The 15,652-nt window shown below is 45.3% G+C and overlaps 1 protein-coding gene across 2 annotated transcripts in view; it reads right to left on the bottom strand.

The window, feature by feature from the left end:
* Positions 1-670: 670 nt before the first annotated feature.
* Positions 671-15,652, bottom strand: part of LOC119389424 (scoloptoxin SSD14) — a 29,498-nt gene continuing 14,516 nt past the window's right edge. The window contains exons 4-11 of one of the 2 annotated variants that reach the window (XM_049414424.1): positions 15,283-15,380; positions 13,863-14,076; positions 13,459-13,604; positions 12,080-12,351; positions 9,278-9,432; positions 6,475-6,703; positions 5,880-5,993; positions 671-5,137 (exon numbers count right to left, since the gene is read on the bottom strand). In XM_049414424.1, the coding sequence (XP_049270381.1) occupies positions 5,009-5,137; positions 5,880-5,993; positions 6,475-6,703; positions 9,278-9,432; positions 12,080-12,351; positions 13,459-13,604; positions 13,863-14,076; positions 15,283-15,380 (1,357 nt within the window). In that variant the 3' untranslated portion in view covers positions 671-5,008. Of the gene's footprint in view, positions 5,138-5,879; positions 5,994-6,474; positions 6,704-9,277; positions 9,433-12,079; positions 12,352-13,458; positions 13,629-13,862; positions 14,077-15,282; positions 15,381-15,652 lie in introns of both variants that reach the window. The other variant, XM_037656662.2, reaches the window with a different exon arrangement.

Genomic DNA, 15,652 nt, shown 5'->3' with positions numbered 1-15,652 from the left:
GTTTGTTTTTTTGTGTTGTTATGTGAATGGACTTATATGAACTCTGCCTACCTAGAAGCACATGTTGTTGGGCTAGTCGGTTCATGTTCTTTCGGAAGCCACGGAAGTGGCTATTTCGCGCAAAGAAAACACAACCCCTTAACCACATCCCCTTAAAGAAAACACATGCCCTTAACCCTCCCCTTGTGTTTTCTTTGCGCGAAATAGCCACTCCCGTGGCTTCCGAAAGATCTGTCTACCTAGCTGCTCTTTTATGTATTTTTTTTTTCATTGCTGTGATTTTAACGTATTCTATCATCTGTGAAAAGGAGTAGCCGGCGCTATACAAATGCGCCAACAACTCCGAAAAACCATATAGTAATAATAAAAAAAATAAATAAAAACACCATCGGCCGCCGGTGTGCGACCGACTTCACTTAGAACGACTAGCATTTTCTTCGTACCCTACGGTTAGGAAACCGTTACTCTTCTCTCGCTAAAGCGTCAGTATGTTTTTTTTTTTTCTTAAAGACAGAAGAATAATTTTGTCTATATCATAAAGTAAAAATAAAAAAATGGTGGTGTCGATGTACCGTGATTTGATGGTACGTGTTCCTCCTTTCGCAATAGCGCAGCTGGAGCCTAATTAACGTCTCTTCACTTCAGTGGATTAACCAAACAGAAAAGCAACAATTGTCACACAATCATTTATTAATAATTTCGCGCGATATACACAATAACGTACAATACTTACACAATAAATCGGAAGTCTGGTTACATATGTGTTCTCAAATGCTAAATAGGTAACAATAATGAACAAATGTTACAAACCAATACTCGCAGTACATATTAGACATATTTTGCTATTTTACTTTCATCAAGATAGCTCATTATACCAGATCTAAAAGTATTAAGTGCGCTTTAAGTACAAATGTTATCATGCATTACCTACACGCTTGCATAAACGTGGCGCCATCATTTCACTTCCTTTTTTATATGCTTTTGTTTTGTTCGTTGGCTTGCGCGAATTGGTCAGTCGACAAAGTTCGCGACATGCTCTAGCGGGCACGTCCCCGATATGCCGCGATATGCTCCGGCAACGTCCCCGTGTTTTGCTTAAGTAGAATATCATTACTGCTCCCAGGCGTACTTTCTCCGAAATGTCGCTTAGTGCGCTTAATGGCACTAACCCGGTTTATCTTGCGCGTGCAGTGCGCGACTTGGACATATTGACGCGCCGACTCCAGGGGTCATATGCGCATGCGACGTTGCGGTTCCTGGAATATCCGAGCAACGCGCATCGCTGCAACTTTTCGTACATTGCGGCAATCGGCCGTTCTACCAGGTAGTAATACTGAACCAGATACGAGTTCAGAGCTGGCGTCGACACGTGCAGGTAAGTGCGCTTGCAGACTTCGTTTTTGTGGCAGCAATTTCGTATCGGAAGAAGAGGCAAACAATCAGCGACGTCGGGGATGAAATTGACAGAGTGCTTCGCCCATTGTGGAATACAGCAGTGCTGCAAATCAGTTGCCATAGTTCCCGAGTTTTGCAAATATAACGTAAATGTCCCCCTAACGAACCATCCATTAAACAAGAATTATTTGCGAGCACATTTTACGATTACTATGAACTTTCACTCGCTGATTAGCTGGTGACATTCGTAACAGGTTTCCGAGAAACCAAAATATTGGCGCTTAACCGAACCCAATGTTGTGCGCCAGGCCATGGAACGTCAGCTAGCCGCACGAAGTCCAGTAGGAGATAGAGTAGCCGAGATACCGTATGTATACTCTTACAACAAGACAACGCGAGCACCCAGCCAACCGCAGCCTTCTTGAGCTGTTTTCCTTCACTGAGAGGCAAAATAAGAAAACTGCACGATATGAACAAAATGAATTGTATAAGCCTAACCACTTTATGCCTACAACACGGCTGTAGCATATGCTGGACAACAAGGGATGATTAAACAAGGTATATTCAGACAGAGTTCAAAAATATGCCAGCACGACGCGACCAAATGCATGTCGCTAAGTCAGACTATTTTTTCTGTTCTGATTAATTGCTTAACTAGAACTTTAATTAACTAACTTCTGAAGCAACGAAGCTGGGCGAGAAATTCCAGCGAGAAAGTTGTCGATCGGTTTGCAAAACGTCTGATTAGAAAGTTTCTAACTTTCCATCTGTTAAGTATTAGTGCTTTTCTGCTTACTACAGATGCCCGCGAAAAAAGAAAAAGCATGTGACATTCCCGCTAGCGCGCCAGTGCGCGCGATGATTCTAGTGCTCGCTAACGTTCCGCATGCAAACGGCCACAGCATTTGTCCGGGTGTGCTGCCACGACAGGGCAGCGACGATGGTGGTGGCTGTGCGACGAACACGTTTTGATAGCGGCAACACAAGCGATAACCGCTGCGTCTGCTTATCGCTAGCATGAACCGGCGCGAGGGAAGCATATCGTTTGTAGAATCACGGCGCGCATAGACGCGCAAGTGGGTCACGTGGTATTTTTTGTATTTCACGAGCATCTGTAGTAAGCAGAAAAACACTAATACTTAATGGATAGAAAGCTAGAAACTGTCAAATCGGACGTTTTGCAAACCGATGTACAACTTTCTCATTCGAATTTTTTGCACAGCTTCCTTACTTCAAAAGTTAATTAAGGTGGCCTAGTTAAGCAGTTAATCAGAACACACACAAAAAGTAGTCTGACGTACTCCAGGCACAGCAACATGCATTTGGTGGCGTCGTTATTGAGTGTGCCGGCATATTTTAAAACTCTGGCTAAAGATAGCTGGGGCACCCTGTATACGATATAAGCATATATGTCAACTCGTAAGTACATAGTTGCAATGCGCTCTGCGAAAAAAAAAAAAATGCCGTAGTAATGCAGGGGATAGGGATGATATGGTCACAGGCGGTAAACTTTCTTTCTTCGGCCAGCCTCTTATGTCCTTTAGTCTTATCTTTTCTGCACTTCAATTAAAACGACAAATAATTTCCTCTATGCTTTCCTTCGCTTTATTACATGTTGAATTCATACGGATATGTGACATCCTAGGAGGGACAGTATTTCATAGCAATTGCTATTTATGCGACAAAGATGAGTCTAAGTTCAACCCATAAACATTCCTAATTCTGGCGACGTCAGCTGCGATTTGCGTCATACACTAAAGCGTGGCAATAGAGATAGATAGATAAACTTTCCATCACTGCATCGATGGCCCTATAGCATACCACACGCATCTGTGCAGCATGTCATAAACGGTCCTCGCTTTAGGCTCGTAGAAGTGTGGTTAGTTGGGTCACAGACTTGTAAACGGGAAGAACAGCGCAAAATGAGTTGAAGCACAGACAGGACGAGCGCTGACCGTCTCCTTTTGAGCTGTTTTTACCATTTACAAATTTAGACTCGTCTCTCTTCCTCTCACCATCCAATAAGAAAAAGAAAAGAGAGAAGGATAGTATTGAGGAGCGGCTCAATTCGCATATACTATCAGCTAAGGTTATTCCGGACGATGGGCCAACTTCTGTCTTGTTCAGCACAGAAAAAGGGGCGTAACCATCGGATGAACCAATCCGGGAGAAACAGATGGTCAATTCGACTATGACCATAAGGATTTCTCGAGGTTCGAATCGCAGCGCGAGGCGCCCCGCCCCATATTAATGAGAGTGCGTGTTAGTGCCCCTCCTTGGCAAAGCTCGATCGACAATTACATTTACCGCTCTAAAAAAAGCGAACACGAGCTGTCTTTAAACCTGGCTGTTCATCCATGGATAGAGGAGTCCCCTAAAGATAAATATAATTGCACCATTAGCGATGAACACAATCCCAAGCCAACGACGCAAGAGCTACTCCGTGAGCTGTCTGGTACCATCGGCCTGTCTATGAACAGCAGCGCCACACGCGCTGCCATCCGCCTCTCACGTCGTGAAGTTTGCGCATATATGAAGATAACGAACCTCTCAGCGAGAGGCTTGTTCTTAGCGATGGGTTAAAGCGGACGTTTTGTGCTTAAGACTTATCTGCCACAGTTCAAGCACGAGTACACGAAGAGTATATATAGCAAACGCTCCGTGCACAGTTCTGTCGGAAACCTCGTGTTTATAAAAGTTTAGCGGTATAGGGAACAATATTAAATTGAAGTTGCCAGTGTTCTTCAGGGCAGACAGTAAATTTGCGTGGGGACTGCGGAAAGAAATGTTACATTTAACTTGCCTTACAAGTCTGCCCAACACATATACTATAATGATATATATTTTACTTTGAATGTGCGAATGTTCATTTTTGACTAGCCCCTCCCCCTGCCACCCCCTTCAATTACCCCGCTTCACCTTTCTTCTGCGAAAAAAAAAAAAAGAAGGTTTGCCTTTGGTGATACGTTTTCTCTATCATCTTTTCTTTTCTTTTTTTTTTTTTTTGGCCTTACGTGCAGATCACCAAAATTGACCTCCAAAACGACACCCAGTATCCAGACCGTTTCTTCTTGGCTCATACAACTTTTTGTTTACTCGAGAATTAAGTCAGAAAAAATTGCCTATTAGCTAATTGATTTCAATACCCAATAGTGGTGACTACAGATATATCACACAATGAACAATAAATGGAAGGAAAAACAGCGGGATAAACTATCAACGGTGCATTCAGTGTGCGTTAAGTCCGAAAGGTTGCTGTAGTTCAGCGTTTATCTTCTCATCTCTTTCGTTGCGCAGCTCCGGCTTTTACGGAAGTTAATCAGCACTTAATAAACACACTTTTTCTTTCTTTTCGTTTTGTAGTAATAGCAGCGCAGCCTGGTACGAAAGGGTAGCTGCAGTCATGACACGTGTGCGCAACCGCAGTGCAATACCAAGAAAGCAGCTGCGAGACAACTAGGACTGAAAGCATGCTCAACGCACTGGGCGTAGGATCCCCGCACATTGCGCAAATCAGTGAGGGCCCATCATTAAGCCCGTAAATGTGCACTTCGCATCGTTGCCAACTGCAGTGCTAGGCCTCTCTCTAGCTAGCCCTTGTGAAACCACGCATTCAGAAGACTATCCTGTAGTCCTGATTGAGCAGATAGGTGCCATTGTCTCGCTGCACGCCCCTGAGCGATGAGTTGGTGCGCAGCGTCTCCAGCTGGTAGCCCATAGTGTGAAGCTTCTGAAGGATCACCTGGAATCGATTACACGCACATGTCACAAAACGAAGGTCTCGGACGCCAGAGGAAACCGAAACACTTGCTAGCGCATAGGCGTCAGTTACAGAAAGAGTATCAGAAGCAGGTGTCAGTTAAAGAAAGAGCGTTGATTGTTTCTTTTTTTTTTTTTACTCATATATGATAGCCAGACCTGTGCACACTATGTCTAAATCCGTGGCGGCACTGTGAGCTTGTGCGACAATTTCCGCCTTCGGTCAACCGTGTTTCGTTTCTGCGTATTAAACTTTGGCTAGACGCGATTAATTTCACGGTTTGCAGAAGCATAGGTCCAGAGCGTCGGACTAAAACTTTTTGCATTCCGTTTTTTCTTTCCTTTTTTCCAGCTCGGCGATAATAGGCTGATATATTTAAAATAAGTATCGGTTTGAAACCGCGCTGAAACGATTCACGTTTATTCGCATAAAATGACCGCAATTGAAAAAAAAAAAAAGCGCCTGGTTTTATCTTCTGCAAGAGCCCGAGGAAAATGTGAAGTTCCGCTGGATTCCCTAGGAAATGAAGCAATTCTTTCTCCACTTACGCTGCAGCTTCAGTTCGATGACCTGAATAGAATTTACTGAACACTCCTGGCTGTCCGCACAGAATACGCCTGAGCTGCATTCAAGACACGGCTGGCCTCTTTATCAGAAATTGCCGTTTCTGAGTAGCATAGTCGCGCGCGTGTACAGGTTTCTATAGTGTGAGGCTGACACTGACCCCTGGGAACTTGTACTCGGCGTACAGCACGTCCGGCACGAGGGGATGGTGCAGCCTTGGGGCATCGATTGCCTGCTTCAGGGTCACGTTGGTGTGCAGCGCCCGCCACAGGAACTGCGCGCAGATAATATATCAATCAATCAATCAATCAATCAATCAATCAATCAATCAATCAATCAATCAATCAATCAATCAATCAATCAATCAATCAATCAATCAATCAATCAATCAATCAATCAATCAATCAATCGTCCAAAAGAACCTGCTGGGCCTATGTTTTGGCGCACTATGTTGGTGTTTTTCTACAATGCGTAATAAATAACACTGACAACGTAACACGCATTCAGAAAAGCGATATAGTGCGAAGTATTTAATAATACAATCCAAGTAAACCGCGCAGGCGCAAGGCTGCAGGTGCTCAAAAATCAAGGCGCAGTTTACATGGAAAATAACCATAACAATAGAGTTACAGTTTCGCGCGAAACGTCAATAATAATAATAATAATAATAATAATAATAATAATAATAATAATAATAATAATAATAATAATAATAATAATAATAATAATAATAATAATAATAATATTTCACCGACCTGTATGGCCGCCGTGAGAGTCTGGTTGCCTGGCCCGTCTGCGGTGAAGAGCAGCTGTACGTCACCGGTGTCGTCGACAACCAGTGCGGGCGCCGCCGGGCTGGGCACTCTCACCCCTGGCCGGAACAGCGAGGCACCCTCCTCCTCGCCACCACTGGCCGCGGGAAACTCCCTCAGGGCGCCGTTGAATATCACACCCGTCGAGTTGGACAGGAAGTGCGAGCCGAACCTGTTGCGACGACGATACATCAAGGGGAACTCATGCGCCAAGGGATCCTCGGTACTCTGCGAAATTAGCTGTTACCGTTATATAAGACCAGATATTATCAGGTGCCATTCGCGTCGCTTTTGTCATAACAAACAAACAAATCTGTCTCGATAACGAGCGACATTATAGTGTACATAGGCTAGCGTCATCTAGCTATGTGTGATAGCCATAGGCGTGCGCAGGGGGGGGGGGGGCAAAGTTTCATATTAGCCGCCCCCGCGTTGGACGAACCCAAGTGACAACATGCTTCACAGCGGATGAAAAAAAAAAAAAAAACATGGAGCGGTGAAGTACGTGCTTCTCACAATGGCCCGCCTTTGGTCCCGTTAACCGGCAGTAAAGATGAAGCATCAGTGGAGCATATCATCGTAGAATGCCCGAAATACGACGAACAACACGCTCAACTAACTGAACGACTGAACAGCCTCGACAGACGACCGCTTACAATCAGCAAAGTGCTTGGACCGCGGCCACATCCTGATAATCAAAGACGCGCACTGAGCGCTCTTCGTGATTGTTTAATGGACGCAAGTTTAATGAACTGTTCATAATCGTCATTATTGCTGCCTTTAATAGTGTTGAATTATTAATGAACATATCTCATTGTCACGATACATGTTAGTGCACAAAAAAAAATATATGCACGGGCTCTATACGCTATATGTACAGGACCCTTAGAGTCTGCTAATGTTTTATACGCCACATATTGTATATGTACATAGTGCTTCTCATTATTGTTATCCTTTTATTCTTTTATTCTTGCTAATTTTCTTGTGTTTGTGTATTTCTTCAATACTACTATCATGATGATGGGATAGTCGGCTCTAACGTAGCCTGCCTTCCTTTTTTTTTCATATATAAATTTTAAAAAATAACACGAAGTAAACAGTTCTTGGAATGAAATAATAGGGGCCTTCGGCGGCCATTATCGTTAAAAACCTGCGTGGCCATAACTGAGTAAACGTATCGGGCAGACTGCGCCACCTCCTTGGTGATCAGAAGGCGGTGTTTTCATTCAAATGAATAAACGCAGAATACTTTTGGCAAAAACGTAATTTATGAACCTTTCGATATCAGAATGGCTGAGATTCAAGCATAAATTGTTGACTCTAGCGGTCATTTCGTGCAAGATGACGAAGTTTCTCGCGCTGTTGCAAAGATTGCCCTTAACGCCTCTTGCGTGACTTTTTTTAACACCATGTGTATGGTTTTCGTTTTTCTCAGCGAGGCCGCCAGCAGGATTCGAACCAGCACCCTTTGGGGTTGTGAGCCGAACGCTTTACCACCTCGGCTACAACCGCGGCACAGGAAATAGTGTTTATAACTTGCTCTGCACATTATTGTAGCGCATACGTGAAAATTAAACGTCGTGCTTGTGTGTTAATTTCTACGTAAATTCACAGCTTCACAAACAAAATCTGGTGTCATTTGTGACCAGCAAGGTAAGGCTATAGCCTCTGGAAATCTTGAATTTCTGCATTTTTGAAAGTTGCGTCGGATTCTGGAGGAATAGATTTTGTGTGAATTTTTGACCGAAGGCGTAAGTGAAATGTCTTTGGTAGTCTTGAGTTTTTGGTTTTTTGAAAGTTTCGTCGGATTTTGAAGACATCAATTTGAAGGTAGAAGAATCTTGGAGTTGTCTAGTCGGGTCTTAACAAAGAAATTCTGCAGCGCGAGCAAATGACTAGATGGGACACATGAACACAGGACGAGCGCTCTCTTTCTGTTGAACATTTCATCACAAAATGCGCGATATACTTGTTGCAGGAGCCACGCCCTCACTGGCTGGCTTGATAGCACCGCATTGTGCGCATTAGTGATGCGCGTGTCCCATCCTGTGCCCTTGAAATGCGGCCGCCTTCGCGCAGCCCAGGGAGAGGATCATCGTCTGGCTTCCAACGAAACCACACGCTGCCTGGATTTGTTGCTCGCTTGCTTCTCGCTTCCTGCCTGCCCTGCCTTGCGCATCTTCGGTCGTCGTGCTGACGTGTGAGCGTCAAGTAAATTGCTGTCCGTTGTTCTCTGAAGCCTACGTCTTCCTTGGTTTAACTACGGACGGGATGCAGCTAGCCCAATACCCACAATGTGTACCGTGACAGTGATGACGTACTGAAACGACTACCGTAGGTGTGCGCAGGGTTCCCCATTAGGGGGTGCAAAGTTTCATAGTAATATCCCCCCGCCCTCCCTCGGGTTGGACGAGCCCCAAGGACAACATGCTTCACAGCGGATGAAAAAAAAAATAAGCATGGAGCGGAGACGTGCTTCTCAAAATGGCCCGCCTTTGGTCCCTAGTTAACCGGCAGTAAAGACGAGAAGTAAACAGTTCGTGGAATGCTACATTAGGGGCCTTCGGCCGCCATTATAGTTCAAAACTTGCGTGGCCATAACTGAGTAAGCGTATTGGGCAGACTTTGCGCCCCCTCCTTGGTGATCAAGGGGGGCGGCCTCGTGCGCACGCCTATAGTGATAGCAGTTGCACACAAGTGATGTACAAGCGAAAGATTTGGTGTAAGCAGCAATTCCGGCACTTACACCCCGTGAAGTTCACTGTAGACGATGGCGACGTCACCCGCGCTGTCGACCACAGCCACCGCCTCTGGCACACCAGGGTCGCTGAGCGCATGATTGACGTCAACGGGCAGCGGCTGTAGCAGTTCGCCGTCCATTATCCTGCTCGCCATTCCAGCCTGCAGAGATTCCCACCAGGATGAAATGTGAATGCATTTCATGCAACTACGTCGTTGCTGTTACGTGCCCTGTAGAGTCGATGGCGGCTCTTGATGAAACAATCATTATAGCTTAGAAGGGTACTGGTCTGGGCTATGGTTGGTAGGAATTCGTGGTACGGTGTCTGTTTTACCCCTGGCCCACGTTCTTAAAGAGGAGCGCAAGTAACCTTACCACGAATCATTATAGCGTGGCTAGGTCACTCCCAAGCTGTTTAATCAGTTTTTATTTGTTGTATCCTGCAAATTGCGCATGTTGTTGTAAATAAACTCAATTTAATTTAACATGAACGCCATTGAGATCTGCTTAACACAAAGCAAGGTAAGGCGAAGAAACACGGACCCAAGCATAGACGTATCTGCAGGGGGGGAGGGGTCAAGGGAGGAGCCAGCGCCCCCCCCCCCCCCCCCCCCAATGACAGCGGTCATTGTCGGCTGCAGACTGGGAAACTAACAAGTGAGGCAAAGTTTTAATTGAACGCAGCAATCACGTAACTATGCAATAAAATATGCCCTGCGATTCTGCTGTGACGACTGTCCTCCGTGTCTCACGACCACGCACTGTAGGCTCTCTGCGGAGCGGGCTGCCTATGCGATGCTTTCGCGCCTTGTTCTCGAGCATTGCAGAGAAGGCCAACGCTCAGCAGGGGCTTCGTAACATTAGAGCAATCTGTCATGATTTTATTTTGTTCTGCCTGGCCTGAAATTTGCTTAATCGGTGACGCAAATACGGGTGGGAACAAGTAAACGTTTTATAGCCCAATCTAACGCTCTTTCTCTTACAGAAAATTTAGTCTCTTTCTTTGAAAACGAATAGTATCGCCGCTGCTCCATATTCAAGCTGCTGTGAGTTGATGAGTGCGCAGAAGTGTCGAGTATTTTAGTTGTGCCGAGCCAGGACTGCTAAAAAAAGGTTCCTGACTTAGTCTCGGATTGACCTACTTCACCTTGCTTATGATACGGTAGTCTGCAGTGATCGCAGCGGCTGATAAATAAGGCAGTGGACTCGAGCACGTTGAGAAGCCCAGCTTTCAAGTTTGCCTCTTAACTTGATATACCTGACCAGGGAGATTGTCAGGGTCCACAGTTTTCCGGACTAAGTAGACTGCCAACCTGCAAACGATTGTGTCTGTTCCTAATAACGTTTATTTCTCTCCCTACCTCTCTCTCAACAGGGAGTTTACAGAGAGCTGTATACGCGCAAAAACAGCTCAAAATCGTTATACTACAACTGAAAGTATCCATTATACGCATATGAATCCATCTCGCCAGCTCCTATAAGTAGCCGCTGCCAATGTGATAGGCGGGCAGCCTTCTTTAATAGCGTTCAGAGTGAGACACTGTCTGGCTATTCCAAAAAAAAGTTTTGTTATTGTTCTGCATAGTAATACGCTGTTTATTGTGCACACTTCATTTTAGCGCCGCGAGTTTTCACCGACTTGGGATGTCGCGTATCAAGGAGGCAATTTTATGGCACACCGAAAATTTTGACGCATAGAGAAAAACCAATGACCAACAATATGCCGTATTACAAATAGTTTATTCTGCTTTTCTTTTTTGCTTTTTCACGTAGTCGTGCGTAAGTGGTCATCACTTACGCGTCATTTGTTGCGTCGTGTTGCGAGCATGTGCTGTGAGCATGACCCAGAAAATTTTGACCAATGATTAAGAGCTAACGACCTGTACGGAAGGAAACAATGCGGGGTAGTTTAACGTTATAATCGCCCACATTTTTTTCGAAGAACATTTGAGCTTACACAGTTTACGCAGGCGTATTTACTTGAGGGAGCCGGAGGGGAGGAGTAAAGGGCCACATTCACCGCTTTTCCCTCCGCACCCAGACCAAGCTGGGAAAAGTAGGAGGGCAACGAACGACACCTAGTATATAAATTCGTAGTCATTTATAATCTTACAGTGTACACAACCAGCTCAATGTGGCTTCCAGAAAAATTAATCGACTAAACTCGGTCTTCTTCTTCAGAAAGATGTTAAATTGAAGGGCTCTTACAGACAGTAAAAAAAAAAATTGGCACTCGGGTTATTCTTAAGACTTGTGCGAAGCACCTTGCTTTGTGAGCCACACGTTTTGTTTAATTAATAAGTGAGAACTTAAGGTACTACAGTCAAAGCAGGTTCTTCATATTCATCGTATTTACAACGAGAAACTGAGGCTGTGAAGTTTGCAGATGGAATGGTCAGATGAAGAATAGGTTAAATGTGGCTGTACTTTCTAAAAATGACGGTAATATTTCCATAATTTTATTAAACACTGCTGTGTTGTCGCGGCACAGGGCGGCCAAGCCTGCACAATCTGTTTGTGCAGCTCCTTCCGTGATTTCAGACAACAGTTTTGAAAAACTATCTCTCTGTATATAAAAGACCTCGTCAAATTGAGAGCAAATGTAACTCTCTCTCTCTCTCTCTCTCTCTCTCTCTCTCTCTCTATATATATATATATATATATATATATATATATATATATATATATATATATATATATATATATATATATATATATATATATATATATATATATATATATATATATATATATATATATATATATATATAGCGAGTGAGCCAACTCGGATGTAAATGGTGGTTATACCTGGGTGTCGTCGTAGTAGGATACCGTGGCGTGCAGCCGGCGGCCCAGGCTTTGCTTGAACACCTCGACGATCGCGCGGAACTGTGCGGGAAGGTCTTGGGTGCGCATCAGAGGACCAAGGGTGCGCAGCAGGGAGCCGGCCATCGCCAAGGCGGGCCCTCCACTGGGCGCAGCCGATGTGAGCAGCCACGAGCTGGCGCCGCACGACACATTCGCGGCACTGTACTCGTGCGCCTCGTACGACGCCAAATCGTCAGCCGTCAGCAAGCCACCTGCAACGCACAACTATTATTACACGGTGCTGCACAGCGATTTTAGAAGAGTATCGAGCATTCACGTACGAATGAATGGGGCCTCCTCTGCAAGTGTAATACGGTCGCCGAACGTTACTATAGCAACAACGCCATAAGCTTATTGCACCAACTCCCAGTGACCTGGTCAATTCATGTGCATTTAATCGTTTACAGATAAAAGCGCTTTTAGACTGAATTCTAGATGAACAAAGACTCGAGATATGAAATTACTATGACTTTTCTTCGACGAAATAGCCCAAATGCAGGAAAACCTATAATTACTATGTTTGAAGTCGTAGGAACGCTATCTTGATCTTAGGGATGGTCGCGTACTGACAGTTCTCAAGCAGTGGCGTCACGCAACAGCAATATGGCGCACAGTGCAGTATACTTGTGCTCTCTAGGCATAGCATTGCAGAATACTGCGGCCCTGTTCGTTCGCTCCAAACTCTAAATAACCACATTGAATGAACTAGTTCAACTTCTTGGCTCTTGATTTTTGTTCAAGCTCATACAATCTTAGGTGCTGTGGCCTGTGGGCTAGGCTGGCAGCAGTTTAATAAACTTGCAATGACATAAAGTAGCCCGTACTTTGCTTTAGCTGACTGCAGATAGACATATATCTGGTAATGTTAGGTAGACACAGCCGACAGATCTCTTTTATACGGTATTTATAGGAACGCTATCTTGATCTTAGGGATGGTCGCGTACTGACAGTTCTCAAGCAGTGGCGTCACGCAACAGCAATATGGCGCACAGTGCAGTATACTTGTGCTCTCTAGGCATAGCATTGCAGAATACTGCGGCCCTGTTCGTTCGCTCCAAATTCTAAATAATCACATTGAATGAACTAGTTCAACTTCTTGGCTCTTGACTTTTGTTCAGGCTCATACAATCTTAGGTGCTGTGGCCTGTGGGCTAGGCTGGCAGCAGTTTAATAGACTTGCAATGACATAAAGTAGCCCGTACTTTGCTTTAGCTGACTGCAGATAGACATATATCTGGTAATGTTAGGTAGACACAGCCGACAGATCTCTTTTAAGTGTGCGTTCGTGAGCGTGATTCAGATGGAAAGGAGGCGTATACCTGCAGCCGCGATGTCCCGCAGCAAAAGCTTGGCGATGACGCCAGTGTAGAACTCCTTGGCTCCCAGTTTGGCCACGCGGCGCAGCGTCTCCGACAGCGACGGCCGCCTCAGGGTCTCACCCGCTCGTAGCAGCTCGTCGCCGCTGCTTCCTTCGCGCACAAACTCCACCCTGGGCGCCCACAAATTGCATAGGTGACATTGCAGCTTCGTGGTTTCTCAGTAAATACGTCGAAATCAATGGGGATTAACTAAAGCCAGAAACAATGAGAGGTTGCAGGACCATAGATAAAGGTGCATTGTATATACACAACGGGCAATACTAATCGCTGAATGAACGGAAATCTTTCACGCATTATATAAGAGCTCAGCCTCTCTAGTTACGTCGGTCGAGAGTATAGCCCACGTTCTGTGGTCAAGCGTCCACCTGAGGTCTGGGTGGTTCCAGAGGTCCCCGCTCTTTCCAGACAGGACGCGTCCCAGGGACTCGGTCACGTTGAAGCCGCGCTCGCAGAGGTCAGCCACAGGGTCCAGCTTGTAGTGCCATGCAAGCCGGCCGAACCGCTTGTTGGCCAGCTCCAGGCCTGCCAGTACTCCGGGCACGCCCAGCGTCTCTGCCTCTGTTCGCGACAAAGACGGTTCCGGTCATTTCTCTTTCACCTCTGCTTCACAAGTTAGATTGGATATTTCCGTAGACAAAATGCACAACAAAATTTACGAAAATAAAAATCACGATCGATAGTGCATACACATATGGGTCCCCTATCCTCTCCTGATATTGCGAAATGTAGTACAGCCATCCCATATCATAATTTCAATTGTTTTGAGTGATCAGCTGGGGATGTCAATCTAACCGTGACTTTACATGCCACTTCCTTAATACTTCTTCTTGGGCGAGTTGGTTCATATTGTAGATTAAGGGGGTAACAGCGCGAAGACACACCCACAAGAGAGACGACACGGACACAAAAGCGCTTTTGTGTCCGTGTCGTCTCTCTTGTGGGTGTGTGTTCGCGCTGTTACCCCCTTAATCTACTACATGCCACTCTTGAGTGAAAGCAGTGTTGCGAAGAGGGGCTCCATGGGGTTACGTTAACCTAGCACTTTTGCACATTGCACTATATGGAAACACTTAGAAGCTGTTGGGCCGGTCGGTTCATACTGTGTACTGACCATAAAACCATGGTCACTTGGCGCAAAACAACGAAAAAAAAAGGAGGGGAAAGGAGCATTGTGAGCGCTACATTACTATTCCTTTTTTTTTCTTTAGGGGAGGAGGGGGGGCGTTGAACACATCGAACCACGTCCCTGCCCTGGCTACGCCATTGTTGGCAAGGCTCCAAGCACGCTGAGCGTTCCAAGTTTCTTTCAAGTTCTTGCGCGTATCGCTATGCTTAGATCGGGTTTAATCTAAAATGTGCCTTTCACGAGATGTTATTAAATGAGTGTTCTGACTTCGGATAAACGGGCGATTTCTTTTTTGCTTCGTTTTCTTTTCAATTTAAGCAAGATATATGTTTAGTGAGTGCACACATAAAAATATCAAGTTCCTTCCTGCGTTGCTTATGTTTCTTCACACATTAATTAATGTTTACTCCGTACTTTGTCACAGCAACGTCTTCATATTTCGTGTCCCGCACGCTAATCTTATTCACTTCGAGTGTTGATTGTTGGCTCCAGGCCATGTTAATTGCGTGCGTCAAGGCAGAGCATAGTGGCGAGCTCAGCGCACGGCAGCTGCGCCTTTTGTATATAGAATATTTTCGTCGCACTCCACATGCGATAGCAGCAGTTGATGCGAAAAAAAAAGTAGAGAAAGCCACCACCTTTCCAGACGCTGCCCTGCTTCTTGTGGAACTCTTCCACGGACAGGTTTTTGGGAGCGGACGGCAGAGCGTCGATCACGTGAGCCTGCCTGGTCGTCCTACGGGGTGAGAAAAGTTCGCATACCTCTTATAGGCATGTGGCTGCAGGCCTTCCCATAAACAAAGAAATATAATAGTGACGTCTAAGGCATGTTTATATGCATGCAACAGAAATCACTGGATGGATAAACTAAACTAAACACCAAATTAAAAAAAAAAAAGCTCTCAGGGTCCCTTATGCATGCGCCTAAAACGACTCAGAGGCGAAATCTATCTTCTTCTCAGTCGATATACTCAACCTACCCGGCGCCCCTTTCGAAAGCTTTCTGCG

Source organism: Rhipicephalus sanguineus, chromosome 4 (assembly GCF_013339695.2).
Source record: "Rhipicephalus sanguineus isolate Rsan-2018 chromosome 4, BIME_Rsan_1.4, whole genome shotgun sequence".
In the NCBI taxonomy this organism is placed as follows: Eukaryota; Metazoa; Arthropoda; class Arachnida; order Ixodida; family Ixodidae; genus Rhipicephalus; species Rhipicephalus sanguineus.
Note: the sequence above shows the minus strand (reverse complement) of the source record. Positions and strands in the feature narration are given on the sequence as shown.